Source organism: Trichomonas vaginalis, chromosome IV (genome assembly GCF_026262505.1).
Source record: "Trichomonas vaginalis G3 chromosome IV, whole genome shotgun sequence".
NCBI classification, from domain to species: Eukaryota; Parabasalia; order Trichomonadida; family Trichomonadidae; genus Trichomonas; species Trichomonas vaginalis.
The window spans coordinates 32617691-32641533 of NC_067206.1; the positions used below are offsets into that span (position 1 = coordinate 32617691).

A 23843-nucleotide genomic window follows, 5' to 3' on the forward strand; every position below is an offset into this window, starting at 1 on the left:
TTGCCAACGGTGCAATTTTTGCCAATTGACCTCTGAGAATGTACCTTGTCTTCACACATGACTCAAGATACTTCATCTTCTCATCTGTAACAAGACCAGAGTTCCTGAGACATGTAAGAATGCAAGGTTCGTTGACAATTGTTTCAATTGAATTGTAAATTCCATACCTTGTCAAGTCAATGTCAGACTTATTTATGAACGGGAAGTATCCAGCATGTTGTCTGACTGCTTGAGGGTTAGGTTGGTACCATTCGAACTTGACACTTGCAATTCCTTCAATTGCATTCAAAATGTCTGAGTCGGAGTCAACCATTTGTTCTCTCTTTGTAGTCTTGAAAGCGTCAAGAAGTTTTGCGGCTGTTTGTTCATTGCCATGTGCATAGTAAATGTGACCATCCAAATCTGTTATGGTCAATCTGAGATTGTGTCCTTTCTTATTTCCGTCTTGAATTGCAGCAAGTACTCCCATGAAGCCTTCTTTGTTCTTTCCTTCGTCAAAGTTTACTGTAAAGGTTCGACCAGATGTAATTTGACTTCTAACTTCACGATACTTTTCATATGCATATCTTGTTCTTTCCATGGGAGCATGTGCGTCTTCACCTTTTCCTTTTTTCCTTCTCAAAGGATGCAATTGTTCGTCATGTTTCCAGTAGAATCTGGCAAAGCCGTCGTGTCCTTCAACTTGAGGTTCACTAACATCGAAAGGCATGTCCATAAGACGTTCTTCTTCTAACCTCTCTAGTCTGTTTGGATAATTGGCACGTGCTGTTTCCAAATCCATTTCGTAGCGAAGACCAGACAATTTGTCATAGACTTTTATGGGTCTTCCCTTCCTATATTTAAAATTCTTCGAAACTCTCCAACCATATCTTTGTAACTCTGCTTTTATTCTAGCAGACTTTCTATCCATTCTATATGGGGGCATTTTTATAAAAATAAAAAATATTTTTTTCTTTACTTTACATAACCGCCTGCTGCCATAAGTCTTTGACGCCAACCCATACCAGCTAATGAAGGTTGACTTGGTTTAGTTTGGAAACTAAACTTTGGTTTTGGTTTATCTTCAGTTTTTGGTTTTTCTTCTTCTATCGGTTTTTCGTCACTTTTCGGTTCCTCTGACTTTACTTCACTTGCAGGAACAGTTGTGTCGTCAACATCTTCATAAATATCATATGCCATTTGTTTTTGTTTTCCTTTCAACTTTTTGTGTTTGTTGTAAAGTTTAGAATATTTCGACTCTAAGTCAATGAGATGTTCTATAATGAACTGTTGGTCAGTGAAGTAAACTTTTCCATCTGTTGTCTCGAAAGCTCCTTCAGACTTCAATATTTTATTTGTGAGAGTCTGTTTCTTTTTTGAGATACTAGCCGTTCCATTTCTATGAAAAGTGACTTTATAGTTAGGGTTTGTATTTCCAGACCTGGCACTTTCTATTATTGAATTTTTCTCTTCATCTGTAAGTTCTTTGACAGGTTTTGACAATGGTTCTGAACTTTTTGTTTGTGGTGTCAAATCTACCGTTTCAACTTCTTCGGTCATTTCATCTCAGTAAAAAATTTTAGTTTGGTTTGTTTTCAACTGGTTGTTGTTGTGGAGGTGGGATGGTTCCTTTAATAATATCATTCAGTTTCACATGCTGAGCCTGACTATATGGTATCGGTTTAAATGCTGGAAGCCGACAAATCCATCTTGAACTCATTTGTCTCAATGCTGCATTGTTCATTTCATCTCAATAAAAAACCTTACATTTCCCAAGTTTGAGGTGGTTGCGGTTGGTTATTGCTTACCCATTGTTGTGCATAGTTATATCCTCTGTTAAAGAATCTTTCACCTTGGTCCATATAGTGTCCTGCTTGGTTATAGTAGTCATTTGCTTTGTTATAATAGTTTCCTGCTTGTCTTCCTACATTGTCCATCCATCCTTGAACTTTTCCTCTTGTTTCAGGATTTGGAATAAGATTTGTTGCATCTCGTGCTACATCCCAACCTTTCTGTACAGTTTGTATAATAGGTTGTGCTTTCTCTTTAAGTATACCTAATGTACTCAAAATCTTCCTTCCAATTCCAAATGCACCTCTGGCTATTGTTCCCACTGCGGGTAAAAATCTGGATGCAACTCCTGCTAATGCGCCAAATAAACCCATTTCTTACAGGGTAAAAAATGACGAATCCAAACAAGGACCCCTATGTTTCTAAAGCGACAAAGAAAGCACTCATGATAAAAATCTTTAGTTCAACACCAAATGCTTGGTTTATGGATATCTTGGAAAACATTCCGAGAGTTAGAACAGATGGGCCACCATACTGGTTAATATATGTTGGTCAAAACACAAGATACTGTGAAGCCATATCATTACAGTCCAAAGCTATTTTAGATATCTTAGCAGCTTTGACAATATTCGTTGACAAATACCATCCAACAAAACTGACATCTGACTGTGAAAGTTCTTTCAAATCAGATGATGTAAAAAACTATCTGCGTTCAAAAAATGTAAACCAATATTTCATTGTCGACCAAAACCATTCTGCTCTTGGTGTCATTGACGGATGTATAAAAATGTTAAGAGACTTAAACCAACCACAAGGTGGTGAAGCAAATGAAATGTCATATGACGACAAATATAGACACTTCTCCATGGCAAAGATGAGACAAGTTTTAAATATTTACAATAACCGTAAACAAAAAGGTTTGGGAAACCACTCCCCCGAAGAAATGAAAAACAACCCTGACTTAGAGAAAGACTATATATTTAATAATTTAGTCAAAAGAGACAAACAAGAAAGAATGCCGGGCTTCAAACTTCAGAAAGGTGACAAAGTAAAAATAGAAATACCTAAACGCAGTTAGTATACATATATTGTGTACTGAGGCACTGCGCGCCTCCTTACACATTATATGTGAATTTGACATTTTACAAAACCGTTAACGTATATTTTACAACACAAACACAAACACCAATTTAACCTTAAATATTTATAAAGCCGTCAACCACTTCACCTCACTAACGTTTTCACAAACGACTTCACTACTGTAAAAAATAAACGTTCTCACTTACAAAAGTATTGCAACTCTTCCCATTGCTGTGCTTCACACAATAGTTCATATTCTTCAGTATTGCTGCTGTCGCGCCAATCGTCAGAGTCAAAGTCACTGTCAAAATAAATGTTAGTAAGTTTTGACAAAGCTAATGAAACACGTTTACCGTTTGTATCGTATGCTTGTATAAACTTTCCATTCTTCATTCCTTCATAAACGCTCAAACTAACTTTACCCTTTCTCCCTCGTATCTGATAGAATGTATTTTCACGAGGAACGAAGAACAAATTCTTGAACTCATGACCGTTGTAGTTTGTTATCTCAATAGTTTTCGTCATTTATATAAAAATTAATGATATCACCACCCTCACACGTATGAAAACATAGCACAAAAATAAATTTAGGTGAAGTGGTGAAATCTCACCTCTTTTTTCACCCGGTTTTTCACCCTGTTGAATTCATTGCTTTATAACTCTCTTCCTTTCTCCAACTCTTCTAACTTCTTCTTAAGTTCAGCAATGTTGTCCTCATGAAGTTTAATCTTTCTCAAAATTCCTTCTTTATCTAATGGTTGCTTTATCTTTCTAAACTGAACTCTACCATCCTTCATAGTATGAATGTAAAAACCTTCTGGAATAGTTCCTGATTTAATGTATTCTACCAAAAACTTTTGTTTCATTGCTTCAGTGACTTTATTTGTCATTTCAATCAAATAAAAATTTTAATATTAAATAAAAATAACGTTATTTTTTCAGTAAGGAAACGCAGGAGTTTTATGATTTATTTGAGGAGTAGGTTCTGGTTTAAATGTTGGAGTCGGTTTAGGAGTTGACTTTTGAACAGGAGTTTGTACTTCCATAGGTTCAGGAGTCATTGAAGGTGTTGTTTGTGAAGGCGTTGGTTTTGACGTTGGTTTTGGAGTTTGTTTAACTTCAGCTACTTCAGTATTATTTACAACATTTGCTTTATTTCTTTTCAACATCATAACTGCTCCTGCTGTAGCTAGCAAACCTAGTGGGAGACCATATCTTATATAAGGACTTGACCAAATGCTATTTTTGACAGGAGCTGGTGGAACACCTAACCTTGGTGAGACTGCTCTTTGCCATTGTGCAGCTCGTAAGAAATATTCAATAGGTGCTCCATAATCGTTTGGTAAAGTTTGTTTCATAGATGGTGAAGGTTCACGAGAGCTTGATGAAGAACTCATTTATAAGCTTTAAAATAAACGTTCATCCTTTATTCCTCACTGTCGTCCGTAGCTAAGTTATAGTCATCTAATCTTATTATGGGGATGCCATTAGCACGCACCTGAATGGCAAAGCAACAATCCCTCATAAATCCAATAAGTGGCTTTGGTACATTTTCAGTTGCTAGTTCAATAGGTCCTTTAACAGACAATTTGTATGTTATTGGAGCAGTAGATGTTTGACCTTGCTGGAAGCAAAAGTCCACTTCTGTTGGAAAACCACATAAGAAATGTGTGTTGTCATAGCTATCCCATTTCTGTTCCACACTACCATCATCCACCAATGACCTCATAACATCTTCATTAAATCCTATCATATCATTGTTTGTATTGCAGGCGTTCGCAACCATTTCATAAAATACAGGTCCATATGATTTTTCGGGTTCTGCAGGCATATTTCCATAAGCTCCCATGGAAAGCTGAAGATATTTAAACTTAGGGTTCTCAAAATTAGCATAATAGTTGTCTTTCTTTCTAAATAGTGCCCAAATACTTTTAACATTAATAGGCGTATAAGCTGCTGTAAATGTTGCACTTGAACTATCTGTATTCTTTGAGAATGAACCGTCCATAGGAATCCAATCCATAACTTTAACAGGAAAACATAAAGCCTCGTTTGTATAATGTTCTACAAGTTCTGTATAAATGTTAGGGTCTAAAGAGAATGACTTTGGATGAATAAAACATTCATTAAAATCCATCTTTATTCGAAATAGTTGCTGGGTTACAGTTGTAATAGTAACTGTTCCACTAGCTTCTACTGACTTCGTTATCATAGTGAATGGTTCATTCCATGGAACAAATTTATTTGTCGGTGGATTTGAATCTGAAGCAAATGCAACTTTAAGAGTTGGATTGAAAGCAATGATATCATTTACAGATATAGATGTGCATTGTAAGGCGTCGCTACTGAACTTTACTTTAAGCTGAATGTTTCCTGAAAAAGCTGGAATAAATCGAATAGCTTCTAATGGAAGGAATCTTCTAACAGGAATTCTTAAACGAAGCTTAAAATCAAATGATTTTCCTGCTGTAATTGGACCACTAACAATTTGTCCTGTTCTGCATGTTCCCGAATGACTCCATACATCTTCATGTCGAGTCTTTGAGAAAACATCTACTTTCTTTATTTGTTCGGTAGTTTGTGAGTTTGAAGTTATATATGCTTCTTCTCTTGCGTTGTCTTGAGAATATACGATACGACCATTTGCAAGGATTTGATATCCAGCAACTGCATAGAAAGCGTCATCGAAACCAATCCAAAATCCTGGTGGGTTTGTTTTATTGGAACCTGAACCAATTTCTTTATCTGCAATAAATTGACCTTCCATTTTATACGTAATGAATGTATTGTAAAGGTCCAACATATTTTCACCAGGAGGTGAGAGATTGAATGTTACCCATGTGTTATCTTTAGCAGTTCCAGGTTGTGATGGAATCTTTGCGTCAGAATATTTTCTATTAGTGTCACCAATTTGAACTGCATTGTCTATGATATCGAAATATGAGCGAATCTGATGAATATGCTCTGCTGGAGTAAATTCGTTTAGCTGTTCGTTCTGCATGTATTTACTTCAGATAAAAATATCTATTTACTTCATTATTCTCACTCTTCTTCTTGGCATTCGTGGTGGAAGTTGTTTCTTGACATTTTCAATGAACTGTACATTCTCTTTTGTCTCAACTTCTTTCACTGGCGGGTCAGGATTCTTTGACTCGGTTTGTTTTTCAATGAAATTCACGAACTTTGCAATAAGCTCTTGGTTCGTTATTGAAAGTACATCTGGCTTCTTTTCTTCTGGTTCTATTGACTTTTCAGTTTGAATAGAAGGCTTAACATGGGCTTCGCCCTCGGTGCCATGCACCTTAATACTGTCGCTTTCTGCATTCGCTAATGGAACCTTTCTTTTTCTTACGTATATTTTACCATCTTTACTCTGACTTACGTAATAGAAAGGATGTTGTATTCCTCTTGCGTCATTTAATATAATAGACTCTCGCTCTGATTTTGACAAGCTCATTTTACATCGGTTAAAGTTTTAATTTTGTTTTTTCTCTGCAGTCAAATGACTCAGACAAACCCTACGGACAAGACCCAAGGGGTCATAGATGTTGAAGCATTGAAGAAAGAAATTCGTGAGCAAATTTTATCCGAACTGAAGGAACAAAAACAAGAACAAAAGCCAGAGAGACCAAAGAGAAAACTTAGTGAAAAACAACTTGCTGCATTAGCTGCTGGAAGACAAAAGAACCCACGTTTGCTGGCGAAGAAAGCTAGAGAAGAAGCTGAAGCAAAAGCTAGAGAAGAAGCTGAAGCAAAGAAAGAGTAAATGTGTTATTTTTATCGGAACTAAATGTATAGACAAATACCTTTATCTGTTGCGTTCAGTAGTGAAAACCCTGACGTCAAAATAAAGGGGAACAGAGTAACGTTTAAGTTTCCAACAGACTGGATTGTGAACATAAATGAAGAGAAGTACATTGGCATAACATCTATGTATATAACACGTGCTTTCAGAAAGGTTGACTTTATACTTCAAGTCGAGATAGAAAATGACGAACAGTCTTTAAGCGCCCAAAACATTCACATATACAAATACTTTAAAGATAGTACGACGTTAGAAGACTGTATAATTACATTTTACGAAAATTTTCAAAAGAAGTTTAACATGGATTTAGAAAAATTAAAACCTTTAGGTGATTTTCTTGCAGAACTGAAAGAAGAAGGAATTGTAGAAAGATTAATATCTTTTCATTACGAGTTTGTACCAAATGAAGATGGAACTCATGACTGTCAATTCATTGTATTCTCACCATTCAATGAAGTAGCTAAAAAGAAAGAAAATCCATTACGTATAAGATTTCAAATCTCTGAACCCAATGAAGACTTCAAAAATGTTTTCAATTATGATGCAATGCTTCCGAGGAAAAATGATTTTTCCGAAATTAGATTTCCAGGCATTTGGGATAGAAAGCAAGCTATATTATATTCAAACTTAAGTAAGGGAGTTGAAAATGAGTTCATTGGTCATACAAGAACTTCACCACATCCTAACCCTAAATACTATAAATTAACTGGCTTCAATCGTGAGTTTTGGATAGACATGTTCTCCACTCATGACCATAACTGCCCAATGTTCTTACCTCCAGATGGGAAAGATTGTCTCTACATTGAAGCACAACTCTTAAATTCTACAATTGCTGTATTGTAAATGACCTCATGGGCTTCGCCCTTGCCGCTAGCGGCTTATTTTTATCACGAATGACCTCATTGCTGACAAAAATAAATGACCTCAGAACTTCAACTTACGAATAAAGCTTGTTTTAGTCGTTATTGAGAAGTTAAACTTTTCAGCAAAGCAAGGACTAGAAGACTTACATAAGTCAAATCCAATCTCTTGACCGTCATAAAGTGCTTTGTAAAGTTTCATTAAACTGAACTCAGAGTCTTTGTCATATGTTCCAACAGGTATGTGAATGTTCTTATCTTCATTGTAATAGCATTGTATAGCTTCAGGAAACATTTCATTTGCTGTTAAATCAAGGACGTCTTGTTTTACACCTTTACAACGTGCATGAAATGCAACTTCATTTAAATCGTTAGTGAGTAAGTCTATGTAGGTCTTCTTTCCACAAAATGTTGACTTGTATGCTAAACTTTGTTTTCCAGGTGTTATTTCTGCGAAGTCAGAATGAAATTGACCAAGGTTCTTTCCTATAAGTTCTCTACCGTATCTCTTCTTAAACTCTGCTGCAAGCTTTGGTATGTCTTCATTGAAAATATGCATGCTATCACAGTCCTGGTAAAATATTTGAAGACCCATATCTTCAGCAGTACAGAATACTTCACACATTATTCTCTTCGACATAGATAAGATATTAACACCAAGTGGACAGAAGTTAAAGTGTCTGCAAATGCTTTTCGTTAGCTTGAAAATAGTTTTATCTGAACCATCCAAACCTTCGAACTTCACTATATGGTTGTAGTTTCTGATGGCATATCTTATAGCATCTTTGTCATTTACTATGGTTATTTTTGACTCAATAGGAGATAGAATAGTTTTGCCATAAATACTGTTCAGAATGAGCTTTATATTTTCTTGCAAAGGATTTCCTTCTTTCTTATACTTTAACCTTAACTCAAACAACTTCTTTACTTCATCTCTTATTCTAATATCTCTGTTTCCATCGTAATAGTATCCTTGCAACACTTCACATTTGACACTTTGATATTTTATGAGGTCTTGTAATGTTATATGGTCAACATACATTAAACAGCAAGTGTTTGAACTTCTGGGAACGTTAAGTTCTGGATTTAGTTCAGGGTCACAAACTATTAAAGGAAAGTGTCTATGTATTCCAATCTCTGTTATCTTAATGAGAACAAAGAAGCCAGACATAAACTTTTCACCAATGGGTTCCTTTTGGTCGTCATCGAATAAATGTCTCATGAGATACTCTGTGCTTAACATTTCTTTCTTCATAACCTTTGGAATACCTTCTAAAGTATAAAGTCTTGCTATAGCTGATGGATATAATGAAACAGCGTCGAAATCAGCAATGAGTTTCTCTTTACTCTTTTGTTTAATGTTATCTGACAGCATACATCTTCCACCTTGAATACAGCGTGAAATAAATTCTCTTGGTTTATTTGAGAGGTCATATAAATTTCCATTCGGGAAGTACACTCTGTTCTCAAATAATTTGTTAGCAATAGAACAAATACTAACGTAGTCATAAACGTTTAAATCAAATTCTTTCAATATGTCATTGCGGAACTTAACAAAACCTTCTCTTAAAATTCTTACATCTTGTTTGCAATAAAATGTGCTATACTTTTCTAAGTCGAAGTGGCTCTCATCTATTCTGCAACCTTTGATGGAATCTATGTTTTTCATGAATGTATCCGCATCCTGGATAAACTTACACGCTTCAGAAATGACACCAGTTCTGTTGTCATTTGCTAACAAAACACTGCTGTAGTAGTTGTATGGAAATACTTCTTTCGGTCCTGTTTGTAAGTTAAACATAGCAGGAAATAGTTTAAGCTTCTTATTTATAACACTGTAAGAGTCTTTTATAATAATTGCCCTTCCTTTATATAAGCCAGTTATTTGCATTGTTCGTGAACCTTTAATGATGGGAGTTCCTTTCACTTCTGTCATGTGTCTTAAGATGAAGTTTATATCATAACTGAGGTTCTGGAAATATATTAAACTCTTGTCAGGAAGTCGTTCCAAAAATTCTGTTGCACAGTTCTGACCCCAAATGCTTTCACTCACTGAACCATCTTCACCGTCATAACAAATGTTAAAAGCTTTATGAAAGCCATCGGTACTGCACTCAAAGTCAGCAAAGAAAACGTGCTCAGGAATGAACTTACATTTAGCTTTATTTACTTCTTTTGACTCGGCTTTCTTCTTCAGTTGTACACAATACTTTGGAGCATATGTCAAATCTTTAAATGGTGCAAGGTTCTGTTTATATAAGTCAGTCGTATATGTGAAAAGTTCTCCATAAGAAATAGGTTCGAAATATTTGCACTCCCACAATGTTTTCATAACATCCCATAACGGTGTTGTTCTATCATAACGAACAATATATTTGTTCTCTCTCTTTGTATAAATCTTCATCTGTTTCTCAATGTTCATTCCACCACACTCCTTCAAGATTTCTATATAGTTGCGAATGAAATATGTTGTCATTGGTAATCTTTCATTTAGCATGTAGTGGTCTTCAACAAGAAGTAAGTCAATAGTTCGAACAGTTTCACATTCTTTTGGTATATATCTCTTTATTTCATTATGTCTTGAGTCATTGAAGTAACCAATGGTAACATTAAATGCTATACCTGTTGCATCAGAAATTTCTTGTACTTTACTTTGAGGAAAGTCTCTAACACGAATGACTTCTCTCATGTGGTCAATAGTCTCTCCATCTACTCCAGCCTGAATGCAAGCATAAACGAAACAATTGTCTTCTGTCATAAGTGCTGCAGTTCTTTTGTTAAGTTCATTGAAGATTTGGTAGCGCTCAAGATTTATAGGTAATGTGCAAAGATACTTCCAGAACTGACCGCTTCTCTTCTTATAAAACTTCTTTTCACCATTATCTTTCCAAAAGCTTTCTATAAGTGCTGGGTTTCCTGTTTGCTTAAGAGCTTCCAAAATGGCTTTCTGGTCATTTGTCAGTGTGCTTTCATCTCTATATGGTCTCTTTTTTGGCTTTCCTTTCTTTACATCTGACATCGTTAAGCCTTCATATTCTGTTAAATCATACATCTTTATTTCGGTAAGATTCTTTATGTTTGTCAAGAAGAAGTCATAGTGCACGTCTATGATATAAGTCAATAGCAACGTCATTTAAAGGAAATGCTCTTGCATGGACTTCGTCCTCGCCGCGTTGCGGCTTTATGAACTCATGAATTCTATCATAACTTATTGCACCATTATAGTCATTGAGGATGTCAGCGAGTGCTTTTTTGTTTGTCGCGTAATGAATTGCAACATCTATGTTAGCTTCTGTAAGAAGTTGTTTTATTTCCGAGTGTTCTAACTTAGACAACTTCCGATACATCTTTAGTAGGAAATAAAAAAATATTTTTTGAAAAAATTAGATTAGATTTTTTAAGTTATTTTTCAAAATAATTTAATATTTTTATTTTAATGAAACACATGCAAGATTGCAAGTTCTTTTCATACAATGCTCTCGCTACTGCCATCAAGAATGAGTTCAATGGTGCTTCAAATGTTAATGTTATCTTTAACAAGAAGTTTGTGAAAGAATCTAAGTTTGGTCAGTATGTCAGACCATTAGCTATCGTCATTGACCGCAAACGTTATACTTCACAAGAGTTAGCAGTAGTTTTGAAACAAAAGAGTTTCTTCGTGAATGTCAAAGATACACACTATACTGTCATAAAGAACTCTAACATTGACTTCTTCAGTATTGCTTTAAATCTTTCCGAACAGAAAGAATATAAGAAGGCGCCTTGCGCCGAGATGGACTCAAAGAGCCCTCCAGGTGAAACAAATGTGAAATATTATCCTTCATCTCTGAAGACAATAACGAACAAAGATGTTATACAGAAATTCTTACCAAAGGTTGAAGAAGCTTCTATTGACATTGACGAAGGAAGTGAAATGGTTGAAGAAATTGACCCTGAAGCTTTATAAGAAAATTTATTTTTGAATAACTGATGGTGTCACCACGTCACCATGTCACCAGGTTAATTAACTTCTTTTAAAAATGATGACAACATGACATTTTGACAACAGTCCTGGAAACAAATGTTTACGTTAATGTTTTCACGAATGTTTTCAGTTGTGATGGAATATATCTAACCCTCCCGTTAACTAATAAACTTGACGATCAGACGATTCTCTCTTCGTCGATTATGATCGACATGGAGCGTTTATGGAAACAATTAAATGGTAAAAACAAAATAAACTTGACGATCAGACGATTCTCTCTTCGTCGATTATGATCGACATGGAGCGTTTATGGAAACAATTAAATGGTAAAAACAAAATAAACTTGACGGAGTGTTTTGTTTTTATCATGGTTTTCTCCACTATGGTCCTAATGTGGCACCCGACGAGATTTTTTTTCATTCTTCCTCTTTGAAGTTATCGAAATATTCTGTTATTTTTTCCTTCAGTAATGTTAAGTCTTCTTTGAATGTAAGTATTGTACAACCTTTGATGTCATAGTGTGTTTGAGGAAGAGTATTTTTGACAATTTCCTTTATTTGTTCATTCGGTGTCATTGAAATCGGTAAGTTTTCACGATAGAACCAGTTTCTGTCAGATTTATATATCTTAGCTAAGTCATAAAAGCTCTTGTTGTTTCTTCTGACTAAATGTAACATAACCATATCTTTATCTTCTTCTTTCTCCAACTCTTCAGTATATATCATATACTTATAACTCTTTTCCTTTCCTTTTGGTACTGAACGCGGTATTCTTTTCTGTATGCTTTTGTCTTTGGATTCAATGACTTCATCTTTTGCTTGAAGTTTCTTTTCCAACTCTCCACGTTCTGCTTTATATAATTCATCTAACATCATGAAAATATAACAAGCATAACGAGGTGAAGTCCACATTGCTACAGCATTTACTAAAAGTCTATGAACATAATAACCTTTCAAACCAGGAGCCAAATTCTTGCGATTTTCGTATGGAATCTCTTCCCTCAGTTTTCCGAGGGAAGCAATCATATGAGAAAATTCTTCTAAGAGTTCTTTTGTCTGTTGGTTTTCAAACCAATGATATGCTTGCTTTGTAGAACGAAGAGCATTCATTATACTCTTTGCATTTGGTACATATGTCTTTGACTGAACGAATGAGACGTAACTGTTTGTTATACTGTATGTACTCGTATTCTTCATTTATAGCTTCATGGACTATAACTGTTGTTGTGTTCTCTGATGTTGACATTACTGTCTTTACATACAAAATAAAAAAATAAATAAAAATAAAACTAACTTTATTTTTATCTTTTATGAAAATTCATGAAATTTGGTCATTTTTCAGCAAAAATATAATTTAGGTGAAGAGGTGAGATTTCACCTCTTTTTTCACCTCTTTTTTCACATGTTTTTTCACCTCTTTTTTCACAAGCGTTTTACATGAATTGTACGATGTATATTTGAAATCCTAAACAATTTCGTAGCTTCTATTTCTTCTTTTAGTACATTGAATGTTTTAATCATGCCGAAAGTCTCTTTATATTGTTATATACGAAAACGATAAAAACAGTTTGACAGAAAAGTGACACCTTTACGTGTCAAAAATATAAAAAGTGATATTTTATTCATCATTATCTTCTTCATAATTTATTTCATATTCTTCGTCTTACCAACAAAAGATGGGAATGTGAACAATTGCGGGCAATTTTTAGCCATTTTGGTTGGAACTAGAGCCTGCGATACATGGATAGTATCAGTACCTCACAGGCTCTAGTTCTCTATATGGCCGCCGAGAAATTTTGGTGAAATGTGGTCGCATTTCACCAAATTTTTTCGGCGCCATAGGATGAATTGGAGGGTGAGAGATATTATTTATACAATACTACTCTCACCCTCCAATTCCCAGCCAAAATGGCTAAAAATTGCCGCAATGTGAACAATTGCGGGCCAATTTTAGCCATTTTGGCTTGGAACTAGAGCCTGCGAGGTACATGGATAGTATCAGTACCTCACAGGCTCTAGTTCTCTATATGGCGCCGAGAAATTTTGGTGAAATGTGGTCGCATTTCACCAAAATTTTTTCGGCGCCATAGGATGAATTGGAGGGTGAGAGATATTATTTCATACAATACTACTTCACCCTCCAATTCCCAGCCAAAATGGCTAAAAATTGCCCGCAATGTGAACAATTGCGGGCAATTTTTAGCCATTTTGGCTTGGAACTAGAGCCTGCGAGGTACATGGATAGTATCAGTACCTCACAGGCTCTAGTTCTCTATATGGCGCCGAGAAATTTTGGTGAAATGTGGTCGCATTTCACCAAAATTTTTTCGGCGCCATAGGATGAATTGGAGGGTGAGAGATATTATTTCATACAATACTACTCTCACCTCCAATTCCCAGCCAAAATGGCTAAAAATTGCCCGCAATGTGAACAATTGCGGGCAATTTTTAGCCATTTTGGCTTTGAACTAGAGCCTGCGAGGTACATGGATAGTATCAGTACCTCACAGGCTCTAGTTCTCTATATGGCGCCGAGAAATTTTGGTGAAATGTGGTCGCATTTCACCAAAATTTTTTCGGCGCCATAGGATGAATTGGAGGGGAGAGATATTATTTCATACAATACTACTCTCACCTCCAATTCCCAGCCAAAATGGCTAAAAATTGCCCGCAATGTGAACAATTGCGGGCAATTTTAGCCATTTTGGCTTGGAACTAGAGCCTGCGAGGTACATGGATAGTATCAGTACCTCACAGGCTCTAGTTCTCTATATGGCGCCGAGAAATTTTGGTGAAATGTGGTCGCATTTCACCAAAATTTTTTCGGCGCCATAGGATGAATTGGAGGGTGAGAGATATTATTTCATACAATACTACTCTCACCCTCAATTTTAATTACTTAAACTCATTCTATTTTTTTGACATGTAAATGTCACTTTTACTGAGATCTGACACAATGTCAGATCTCTTTTTTTCGTATATAAGAATATTTCTTCTTGACGTCAGACAGAAGGAAATCTTCTGCTGTTGGATAGTTTTTATTAAGAAATGTCAACATATCCATTTTATCTTCTGCTGGCTTTTCTGCTTCTTTCTTTAAGTCTGCATAGTCGTTTCGCATTCTTTCTATCTCTTTGACTGAGTAGTTATATTTTCTTATTGCTGCTTTACATTTTGAACATTGCGGCATCGTTTTTGCGTTATACATTGAAACATTACAGCTAAACAACTAAAGCGTCAATTGCTCTCTTCATCTCAAACATAGCGGGTCTTATTTGTTCGTTCCATACTTTGCCTCTTCTATCTTTATCTCTTATTTCCCAAACACATTTTGCAACTAATGAAACAAAGTTATCGTATGTCTTAAATTCTTCGGATTTGTAAAGGTCAGAAATATTTTTATAAACCATGTCGCAATCTTTGTCCATAACTTTATGGTTGCAATGAAAACCAAGGAATTCATAATTTACTTTACGTATGAATTTCTTAATTTCTACTGAGTCAGTTGCTTTGACTTCAATTTCGTCGAATTCAGGAATAGTTAGTTTTTGCTGCTGAATTTCAGGTAGTTTAGGCAAATGGTCGATGAGGTCCTCCATTTCATAAAGATACTGTTCATTTGTTTCATCTTTCGCACTACAGTCTAAATTACTTGTTAAAAGTTCTTGCTTTATCTTCTGGATTTCTGTTTCAAAGTATATGAAGAAGGAATAAAGCTTTTCATCTTCCAACATTGACGTAGGATTCATGACTAACGAGTTTGGTGCTGTAGTTGTGGACAGAGTCCCGCCGTTCGCAGCTTGAATTGTTGTTGTGCGGATTGTTGAAATCATATCTTTTATACAAAATAAAAAAAATAAATAAAAATAAAACTAACTTTATTTTTTCTATCTTAAGGAAATTCATGAAAATTCACGAGGGTGAAAAAACAGGTGAGATTTCACCACTTCACCTAAATTTATTTTTGTCTGATTTGCATCTAATGAAAAAGTTTAGAAGAATTTTCTTATTCTTTCTGGCATATTTTTGTCTTTCCAGTACTCCCGCTCTAATGGTCCCAGATGTGTTGGCTTCGACTCTCTCAAGTTCTTAGATGGTATAACATCTTCAACGCCTCCTTCATATCTTACTTTATAAGTGTCATCGTTTATGTTATAGCCAAGTATTTCAATAACCACTCCTCGCTTTGCTTCGTCAATGGTTTCAGAAGTTTGCCATTACTACTTTCAACTAATTTATGACGAGGGTAAAACGCAATAGAGTCGTCAGCAGCTTTTATAAGATATCCATTACCTTGCGTAGAGTCTACGATATAATAGTTTCTACTTAACCTTAAATGTTTCTTTGTCAACGGTTTGTCGTCAAGAACTACACGAACTTTTGTACCAGGAATGAGGGTAAATTGTGTTGAATTTCTGATATTTTGTGTTTGGCTTCGTTTCTTTTGTATATACTTTTCTTCTTGTTGTTGTGTCATTGAATTTGGTGTATGTCCTGTTGTAGAATGTGTTGAGGAATTATATACTTCGAGAAAATGTTTCATTGTTTCTTCGGTAAAGTCTCGCTCTTGGTTTAAATCTCTGAGCGTTCTTATGAAGCGGTTTATGATGCCGAGTATGTTATGGTTATGGTCTTCAGTAGTGTAGTGAGTTATGTTATGCTTAATGAGAAAATCTGTGATTTCATTGCTGAGGTATGCTGAATCCTGGTCTGAAGTTAATGAAGTGGGATGATGTTCTGCCACGAACGTCTGCAAAACTCTTAACACTTCACGAGTTCCTTTATTTTTCATTGGATATGCATATGCTTTGCGAGTGTTAACATTAATGAAGATGAGGAATGGTGGCTTTCTTCCTTTCTTACTCTGAACGAGAGTGTCAAATTGGTATGCGTCAGGAGCGTTGGAGTAAATTGGTAAAAAGTAGTCGTAAGGGTTTACTTTTGTTTGATGTACAACATTTTTGTCAAAGAACTTTTTCACTTCAGCTCTGTTAGTAAATCCCCAACTCTTTGCAGCTTCATTGAACTTCTTAAATGACCTCCATGGATGTTGTTCGAATACTTCTTTCAAGCTCATTTATGTAAAGTTAAAGATTTTATTCAAGACGGTAAGCCTTGACCCAAAGGGTCTAGGCTCAAGCGCGTTCATTGAACGCGGTACATGCGAATACAGTCATAAATGGTGGCATATAATCTTCCCCCGAGCCTGTTGGATTTGTTGTGAAAGTATGGACATGATTTCCTCCTGGTTCAGTTGGTCGAAAAGTCTTTTTTGCTGAATTGTTATAAGATGGAGAATAAAACGTCATTGCCAGCTTTATAGTCTGAGTTGTATAATGGGTGGTCTCTTAATGAGTGGCTATGGTCGCCAGAAAAGTTTGTCGTTCCTGTATGAGTGTGCGCAGGTAAGTTTGCTTCTTTAATTTTCTTCGAACCTCCTGTTTGCTTTGAAGAGTTAGCACAGTATAAGAATTTATCTACAATCTGCTGCCACGTACCAAAACCTAAAACACTTGCCGGATTTGTTGAATTCATTGACGTATAAATAGAGCCTATAGGATATATGGTTTCAAGAAATCTGAGTCTTCATTGTTTGAAGTTCATGTTTAACATTTATAAATCCTTTGCCATCATACATATTTATATTGTTTGTTATTAAACCATTAGGAAAAGTAGGAGGATAAATTTTTGTTCAACTAAAGGTGTACCGTCTCTTCCCGTTTTTGTTACTTCTTCAATGTATGCATTAATTTCTTTAATCCTGATTGTTTGAAATTCTTCATGCACGTGCTCTTTATCAGCTTTTCCATTAACCGCAGCATTTACTTCCGACTTCTTTGCATAATTTTCATCTACATAAGTTTTGTCTGCTTTCTTATCTAACATTGTTGGTAGTTCATATGCTTCAAAGTTTCTGGCATGATCTTCGATATTCCTGCAACTGTTATCTAAATTGTTAAGAGTATCTTTTACGCTTGTACTCGGATTCTCTAAAGGTGCATTTGAACCCAAATCATAGTTCAATATTATGTCGTCTGCTCTAACAGTAGTGAAGGATTTATGTGTATGGTTCTTGTCGGCTTTCTTATCATATAAATCTTGAGCAGTGAATTTAACATTATTTTCATCATCCATGACATAAACATTTTTACAGCTAATTTCTTTCTTCGTTGTTATTTTTTCATTCGATGTTAAACCTTGTGGAAAGTTAGGAGGTTTATAATATAATGCATCCCCACCAGTTCCACCAACCGTTCCTTCAATACTTTCTATAGCAACAGTTGAGAAGGAGTTATGTGTATGTTCTTTATCTGCTTTCTTATCTAACATTGCTGGTAGTTATATGTTTCAAAGTTTCTGACATGACCTTCAATGTTCATACATTTACTATTTAAGGAGTTTAGATTATTTTTACGCTTGTACTTGGATTCTCTAAAGGTGCACTTGAACCAAGGGTATAGTTCAATATTATGTCGTCTGCTCTAACAGTAGTGAAGGATTCATGTGTATGGTTCTTGTCAGCTTTACTATTTAATGTAGCTTGAAGTTCATTTATATCGGAGATATTGTGTTTATGAGATTTCAAAACTTTGTTCGTTGCGTCAAGTTCATCTTTGTCAGCTTTACTTTTAATAGCATCTTCAAAAGTTATTTTTGCCTTAACTCTCAAAGTAAATCTTGGTTCAACTAATACACCGTTAACAAAGAAGTATGAAGCATAAATTTCATTGTTATAACCAAATGCTTCTGGTGCTTTACCTGTGTCATACTGTACAGTACAGCGTATGTCATAACCTTCAGCACGAATGTATTTATATCTTCTTCATTAACATCTTCAGTGCTTATTTGTTCATCTGTGTTAAATATCCATGGTAGTCCGTTATAATCTGTTCGTCTGAACTTATATAATGAACATGGTTTTTATCTGCTTTTTCGGCTAATTTCTCTCTATCTCATTTATTTCAAGTTCATGCCTACCACCACCTCCTTCAGAAGTATTTTTTCTTCAGCTCTTGAAGAACGTCCACTTCGCCATCTTTGGTGTCAATAATGAGACTTTGAGTTAAAACTTTCCTGTCTTAATGGATGTTTGTAAAACTTCTTCTTCACCGTGTTCGGGGTCATGGTCGTCATCATATCTTGCGAAATTAGAGATGTTGTCATACATTAAGCATATCTGTCTCAAAAGTTCTGCTATTTGAAACTGGAACGAAAGATATACAGAACTTTCATCATCTCCTAAAGTCAAGTCTGCTTTCTTAAGTATTTCTTGAATGTATGCAATGAGAACAGAGTACCTTGGAAAATATTCGAACAATATTTCATTAGCTGTTGGTTTTGGTGGTTCTTCTGGAGTTTCTGTTGTTTCAGTTCCTTCTGTAGGTTCTGTTGGAGTTTCTGCATCTCTTGACTTCAATGCTCTTGCTCTCAAAGACCTAAATGTTAGAGCACCAGGTTTTACAAAGGACTTTATAAATGCTTTAATAGTTCCTGGTAAGTTATTGTTAGCATTAAGTAAGTTCCTTATGCTTCCATCATGTACGTCCATAGCACTATGTAAAAAATCTATACTTTTCTTGTAGTCAGCAATAGACTGACTGTGATTTTTTAAAGATTTGTCAATACCTTTAAGCCAATCTTCATGCATGTCTGATACTGAGCCAAGAATATCATTTGCTTCCTTTAGTGTATTTTGTGCTTCTCGTAAAGTATCCAATCCCGTACGTGCATTGTTTGCTATACGTCTTACAGTATCTATTTGACTCCTTGTTTCTTGCATCCAACCAGATAAAGTTTTAATAGTATCCGAACCATTTGAAATGAAGTTCAAAGCATTTTTAACGTCATCTAAAACTTCTTCACCAAGTACTGCCCATATCTTTCCGATTTGGTATTGAAGAACTCCATATGAAGCAGCTGTTAAACCAGTATTTATAAGGTTCCATATCCATGATTTAGCAGTTTTTCCATCCTTTCCATCTTCACCATCCAAACCGTTTTCGCCTTGAGGTCCTTGTATTCCTTGTATTCCTTGTGTCCTTGTGGTCCTTGAGTCCGTGTCACCCTTCTCTCCTTTCAGTTCATCTTTATGTTCGTTATAATATTCTAATGTCATAAGGTGTACATCATTACTGCTACCAGCAACGCCGAGAATTTGTTTCTCATTCATGACTAAATTCTTTAGGCATTTAATGTTGTCGTCAAATCGAAAGCTCTTTAACAATTCAATGAGAACATTTAATACTTTCACTAATGAGGCATCTACTGTAGAATTTATATATTGCACCGTTCCATCATTTATGATAGGAACTTTACTTGTTGTAATGAATGGGTCATAAGTGTTAAAAGTATCGAAATCAATGACTTTTTTAGTTTTTCCATCGTCAATGACTAAAATTGCCTTCCAATGTTAAAGTTGAGTTTTCGTTTACTAGTTCATGTGCTCTTCTTGCTTCATTTGTTTCATACGCATATGCAGCAATAGTCATATTTTAATGAGAATAAAATGTTGTTCTATTTGCAAAGTACAGACCCAAACGAATACGGGACAGTAAAGCTACAAACAAACTTAGGTCTTCAGAATGAAGCGCTTGCTTTCAGAGTTGTTGACTTCAATACTATCGCAACTTTTGTCATAACAGATGAAACAGATTTCATAGAGATTGAAATAGATGACAAAAGAAGTGTTATAACATTTCCTAACAGAGCTGGGTATAGAATAGATAAAATTGCTGGAGTCATAGATACTCTCATAAATGAAGAAACTATTGACAACATAGATGTCGAACTCTCTTCTGAGGGAACATTGAAGTTCAGTTATGCGAAAAGTTTAAGATAACACGAATGAGTCATAGAGTTCAATTGCTTCTGGGAGCATACCATATGACATTTCCTTTGAAAAGTGTTGACAAAACGATTGAGATGAAATCTGTTCCATACGTATGTTATGGCAATTGTTTGTACATTGAGTCTAAAATAGCTAATGTCACAGGTATTTCAGGAGTTAATAGTAAAGGTTCAGTAGAATATAAGTCTTTCTGTTATGCAGTCAATTCAATGTTCATTCCAAACGTTCCTGTCATAGCAACTCATTTAGGTAAATGGGTTCGCATTAGTCCTCATAATTTGAAAGACATGCAATTCAGACTTGTTGACTTTCAAGGAGAGCCTGTAGAACTGAAGGCACCAGTGCGAATGACTGTTGAAGTTGACTTTTTAGAAAATATTAAATGCACAGCTTACAAGAGAACTCAGAGCTAAAAATATAAAGTATGAATGTTATGTATTAGGTCATGAACTTTGGTTGTTGCTGTTTGATGAAACAAATGAGTTAGTTATGTCAGTCAAGAGAACAGAAAAATATTGTGTTAGTGAAAACTGCACCAAGTCAATAAGATTAGGTTTGCATTATAAAGATGAGTTCGATACTGTTGAAGAAGTTTTGGACAGATATTACAAATTGCTAACTTGAAATTTTTTGACTGACGGCGCAAAGCGCCAAGACCGAAGGTCCTGACTGCTTTAATTTACTAAAACATATTTCAAGCAAAGTTTATATTCTGTTGAAAGTTTTGTATATTCATTCGAATATTTATACTTAAACTCAACTCCTGTAGTTCCTGGTGTTTCAATGATGCGGATGTTACCTATTTTCATGAATATTGGGGTTTGACCACAGCATTCGATTTCAGGGTCGAGATAGTCAATGACACATTGTTTCCCTGTTATTCGTGAGATAACATTTTCAAGGTCCTCCTTTGTTAGAATTATTTGGTTCTTGCTTATAAGATTTACCAAAAGCTTCTTATCGTCTTTGAGTAAAGTTGTTTGATATAACTGAAGAAGGTAATGGTCTACGTTATCTGAAGGATTTGTTTGAACATTTGTGTAAGGGTTGTCGTTGGCTTCTCTTGAAAGAATTTGGTCCAGTGGTGGATACTCTAACTTAACATCTGATGTAGCGTTAGCGTTTGAAGCTGTGTTTAAATTCACCGACTTAAGTTCTGGTTCTTTTTCTTTCAAACACTCTGAACTATAGTTCTTTATGACAATATTGTTTGTCGTTCGTGAGTCAACATTTGATGTTGGTTCAATTGGAACATTAACGGCACCAGCTAAGATGGATTTGCTTCTCATTTCATATAGAATAAAAACCTTTTATATGTATGAAATGAACAATATACTCGACAAGGGTTTGAATGTAAAGCTAACGAATGAAAATATTGTTGAATTCACTGAGACAGGTGCTGTGTATAAAGATGTAGAACTACTGAACAAAAGAGCTAAGGGAAGAAGCAGGAACATGAACAAAGGGTGGAAGCCTATAAAAATTTATGTCAATGATGGCTCAGGAGGTTCAAACATAAAGTATGCAGAAAGTTATAGAGTTTATGCTCTCAAAGGTGAAAAGCCTTCATTTAAGAACAGCTATTCTAACGCATATCCTCAAAAGCTAACGGATAGGGAAGTGGATGATATGAATGACAGCAAAAATATTAACAGAAATGGCGACAGAGATGCATGGAATTTGTTTACCATCAGTCAATTGAAGGTTAAACTTTAAAACAATGTTGGTCGTTCCCATGGAATATTTTTGACTTTAATGGTATTAGTCATGATATGAATCTCAAGGTATGAACGAGGAGAGATGAGAGACTTATATGCTTCCCAAATTTCTTCAAAAGGTAATGTTATACCTGACTGTTTCCAAATGAGTTCAATATCATAACGTGAGAAACCTTGAAAGATAACGAAGTCAGTTATGAGACGTTTTATGTTTAAAGCTAAAAACCTCCATGTTTGCATAAGTATTGCTACAGTTAAGTGGTAATGTCTGACTTTAGTAATGATGTTAGCTAATGGTGAGTCTGGTTTTGACACTAAACCTTTACCAGCGAAATCATCACAAACTAATAAAGTGTTTGATGGATATTTTTTGAAGGGGTATTTTGAAAGTTTTGACAGAATGTAGTTTGTAAGTCGTTTCATATCGTAAACTCCTGAGTATTGACGTAAGTGGTGTTTGTCAATAATTCTTTCCATCTCCTCAGAAGTCTTTTGCATTCCTGACTGTATAAATTCAACGATGGCATAATATTTCCTCTTACGTCGAATGTAACGTTGAAGAAATTCAATGAGTTCACTGTCTGGAACTTTAACGACAGAGGCTTGAACTTTTGACATAAATGTTTTCGCTGTTGAGTCCATAGAGTCTGAAGTTGCTGATATAATGATTTGGTCATAGTAAGAGTCGTTTCCTAAACGCTCTGTTATGAGTATATGACGAATGAGGTTAAATGTCTTACCTGAACCCATCTTTCCACAATAGAAATAAACACCATTTGAACAGAACTCATAGTCCTTACTGAAAGGAAGAATGAGAGAACTGTTGAGCTTTTCACTGCTTTCATTCATGTCTTCATCTACGTCATGTATTAAATGCTTCATTTTATCTCCATTAAAAATGCAAGTCAGAAATATTCAGAACATAGCACCGAGTCTAACTGACAAGAGTATAAAGATATACTATGAACATGTTATGATGAAACCAACCAAAATTCAAGAAAGTCAGTATACTTATGAATATCCAAGACACTGGGTAGAGTATGTAGGAGGTGAGAAAGCTATTGAAATCAGACAGGTTCGAAGTATTCCAGCAGGAAGAACAATATTATTGAAGAACTTTAATGTTTTGAGATATAATGATGAAACAAAGAAGCAAGATAGTTTCCCTGTTGCTGTGTATGTGAACTTAGATACAGGAGATGACATGAAAGTTTTTAATACAAAGCTTCAAACGGTAGTGAGAGAACAACTGACTGCGGAAGGACATCCATTACCTTCAGAAGTTACCATAGCATATAATTTTGAAACAAACTCAATAGATTTTAAAGTCGTCTCTGCAAAGAAGTCAGGTTTTACATTTAATGAAGCAGATGTATATTCGAATGAAAACTTCAAAGCTATTGCATGGTTAGATAATGACGATTGCTTTAAGAAAATATTTAAATACAGTGACTCAACGATGTCAATAGATGACCTTCGTGGAATGTTACCATCGACGTTTACAGTAGAAGGTTCAGCAGGATTGCTTACAAGATTGTCAATTGGTGGTATTTGGTCTCGTGAGAACATTGTTATAAAATCCAGTATAAGTGAATTTGCTGAAGAATCTATATTATGTCTTTCAAACTACATGTATTCGCCGCCGAAGCATTATAGTATAACAAACTTTGTCAGTAAGTTTAACATAAGACTTGTCGAACCTTCTTCAATGAAAGATGTTGTGCTACCCAAAGACGGAAAGGATGGACTCATTATTGAGATGATTTTAATAGCATATTAAATGAGCTTGTTCTTGAAGG

At 35.2% G+C, this 23843-nt stretch overlaps 15 protein-coding genes and 7 pseudogenes across 22 annotated transcripts, besides 8 other annotated features; 5 read left to right on the forward strand and 17 right to left on the reverse strand.

Moving 5' to 3' along the window:
• Positions 1-2827: part of a mobile genetic element that runs on past the window's edge.
• Positions 955-1179, reverse strand: TVAGG3_0209620 (phage tail repeat-like family; the record flags this gene model as incomplete). The annotated part of the gene is made up of 1 exon (XM_051226603.1): positions 955-1179. One exon carries the CDS (start codon positions 1177-1179, stop codon positions 955-957), a length of 225 nt encoding a protein of 74 aa, XP_051111589.1.
• Positions 1559-1723, reverse strand: TVAGG3_0209630 (uncharacterized protein; the record flags this gene model as incomplete). The annotated part of the gene is made up of 1 exon (XM_001301423.1): positions 1559-1723. One exon carries the CDS (start codon positions 1721-1723, stop codon positions 1559-1561), a length of 165 nt encoding a protein of 54 aa, XP_001301424.1.
• TVAGG3_0209640 (uncharacterized protein) lies at positions 1743-2144 on the reverse strand (the record flags this gene model as incomplete). The annotated part of the gene is made up of 1 exon (XM_051226604.1): positions 1743-2144. One exon carries the CDS (start codon positions 2142-2144, stop codon positions 1743-1745), a length of 402 nt encoding a protein of 133 aa, XP_051111590.1.
• A 15-nt stretch (positions 2828-2842) lies between the features above and the next one.
• Positions 2843-3520: a terminal%2Cinverted (terminal inverted repeat of Maverick-1A transposon ID:TVAGG3_0209650).
• Positions 2843-23843: part of a mobile genetic element that runs on past the window's edge.
• On the reverse strand, positions 3789-4247 carry TVAGG3_0209660 (uncharacterized protein; the record flags this gene model as incomplete). The annotated part of the gene is made up of 1 exon (XM_051226605.1): positions 3789-4247. One exon carries the CDS (start codon positions 4245-4247, stop codon positions 3789-3791), a length of 459 nt encoding a protein of 152 aa, XP_051111591.1.
• Positions 4277-5851, reverse strand: TVAGG3_0209670 (uncharacterized protein; the record flags this gene model as incomplete). Its single annotated transcript, XM_051226606.1, has 1 exon — positions 4277-5851. One exon carries the CDS (start codon positions 5849-5851, stop codon positions 4277-4279), a length of 1575 nt encoding a protein of 524 aa, XP_051111592.1.
• Positions 5879-6256, reverse strand: TVAGG3_0209680 (uncharacterized protein; the record flags this gene model as incomplete). The annotated part of the gene is made up of 1 exon (XM_001296891.2): positions 5879-6256. A coding segment is annotated over one exon (378 nt), but the record flags the coding sequence as incomplete, so codon positions are not given.
• Positions 6353-6616, forward strand: TVAGG3_0209690 (uncharacterized protein; the record flags this gene model as incomplete). The annotated part of the gene is made up of 1 exon (XM_001296892.1): positions 6353-6616. The coding sequence occupies one exon, from the start codon at positions 6353-6355 to the stop codon at positions 6614-6616; it is 264 nt and encodes an 87-aa protein (XP_001296893.1).
• TVAGG3_0209700 (uncharacterized protein) lies at positions 6641-7498 on the forward strand (the record flags this gene model as incomplete). The annotated part of the gene is made up of 1 exon (XM_001296893.1): positions 6641-7498. The coding sequence occupies one exon, from the start codon at positions 6641-6643 to the stop codon at positions 7496-7498; it is 858 nt and encodes a 285-aa protein (XP_001296894.1).
• Positions 7580-9451, reverse strand: TVAGG3_0209710 (organellar and viral DNA polymerase type B; the record flags this gene model as incomplete). Its single annotated transcript, XM_001296894.2, has 1 exon — positions 7580-9451. One exon carries the CDS (start codon positions 9449-9451, stop codon positions 7580-7582), a length of 1872 nt encoding a protein of 623 aa, XP_001296895.2.
• TVAGG3_0209720 (organellar and viral DNA polymerase type B) lies at positions 9505-10567 on the reverse strand (the record flags this gene model as incomplete). The annotated part of the gene is made up of 1 exon (XM_001296470.1): positions 9505-10567. A coding segment is annotated over one exon (1063 nt), but the record flags the coding sequence as incomplete, so codon positions are not given.
• Positions 10608-10862, reverse strand: TVAGG3_0209730 (organellar and viral DNA polymerase type B; the record flags this gene model as incomplete). Its single annotated transcript, XM_051226607.1, has 1 exon — positions 10608-10862. The coding sequence occupies one exon, from the start codon at positions 10860-10862 to the stop codon at positions 10608-10610; it is 255 nt and encodes an 84-aa protein (XP_051111593.1).
• Positions 10952-11461, forward strand: TVAGG3_0209740 (uncharacterized protein; the record flags this gene model as incomplete). The annotated part of the gene is made up of 1 exon (XM_051226608.1): positions 10952-11461. The coding sequence occupies one exon, from the start codon at positions 10952-10954 to the stop codon at positions 11459-11461; it is 510 nt and encodes a 169-aa protein (XP_051111594.1).
• On the reverse strand, positions 11896-12724 carry TVAGG3_0209750 (annotated as a pseudogene). Its single transcript has one exon. A coding segment is annotated over exon 1 (829 nt).
• Positions 13019-13080: a mobile genetic element.
• Positions 13446-13554: a mobile genetic element.
• Positions 13695-13803: a mobile genetic element.
• Positions 13944-14052: a mobile genetic element.
• Positions 14191-14299: a mobile genetic element.
• On the reverse strand, positions 14438-15212 carry TVAGG3_0209810 (annotated as a pseudogene). The gene has a single exon. A coding segment is annotated over exon 1 (775 nt).
• TVAGG3_0209820 lies at positions 15471-15955 on the reverse strand (annotated as a pseudogene). The gene has a single exon. A coding segment is annotated over exon 1 (485 nt).
• On the reverse strand, positions 16624-17013 carry TVAGG3_0209830 (annotated as a pseudogene). The gene has a single exon. A coding segment is annotated over exon 1 (390 nt).
• Positions 17140-18646, reverse strand: TVAGG3_0209840 (annotated as a pseudogene). Its single transcript has one exon. A coding segment is annotated over exon 1 (1507 nt).
• On the reverse strand, positions 19357-19967 carry TVAGG3_0209850 (annotated as a pseudogene). The gene has a single exon. A coding segment is annotated over exon 1 (611 nt).
• Positions 19985-20747, forward strand: TVAGG3_0209860 (annotated as a pseudogene). The gene has a single exon. A coding segment is annotated over exon 1 (763 nt).
• TVAGG3_0209870 (uncharacterized protein) lies at positions 21001-21615 on the reverse strand (the record flags this gene model as incomplete). The annotated part of the gene is made up of 1 exon (XM_051226609.1): positions 21001-21615. The coding sequence occupies one exon, from the start codon at positions 21613-21615 to the stop codon at positions 21001-21003; it is 615 nt and encodes a 204-aa protein (XP_051111595.1).
• On the reverse strand, positions 22039-22662 carry TVAGG3_0209880 (protein of unknown function, DUF4106 family; the record flags this gene model as incomplete). The annotated part of the gene is made up of 1 exon (XM_051226610.1): positions 22039-22662. One exon carries the CDS (start codon positions 22660-22662, stop codon positions 22039-22041), a length of 624 nt encoding a protein of 207 aa, XP_051111596.1.
• On the forward strand, positions 22943-23785 carry TVAGG3_0209890 (uncharacterized protein; the record flags this gene model as incomplete). The annotated part of the gene is made up of 1 exon (XM_051226611.1): positions 22943-23785. A coding segment is annotated over one exon (843 nt), but the record flags the coding sequence as incomplete, so codon positions are not given.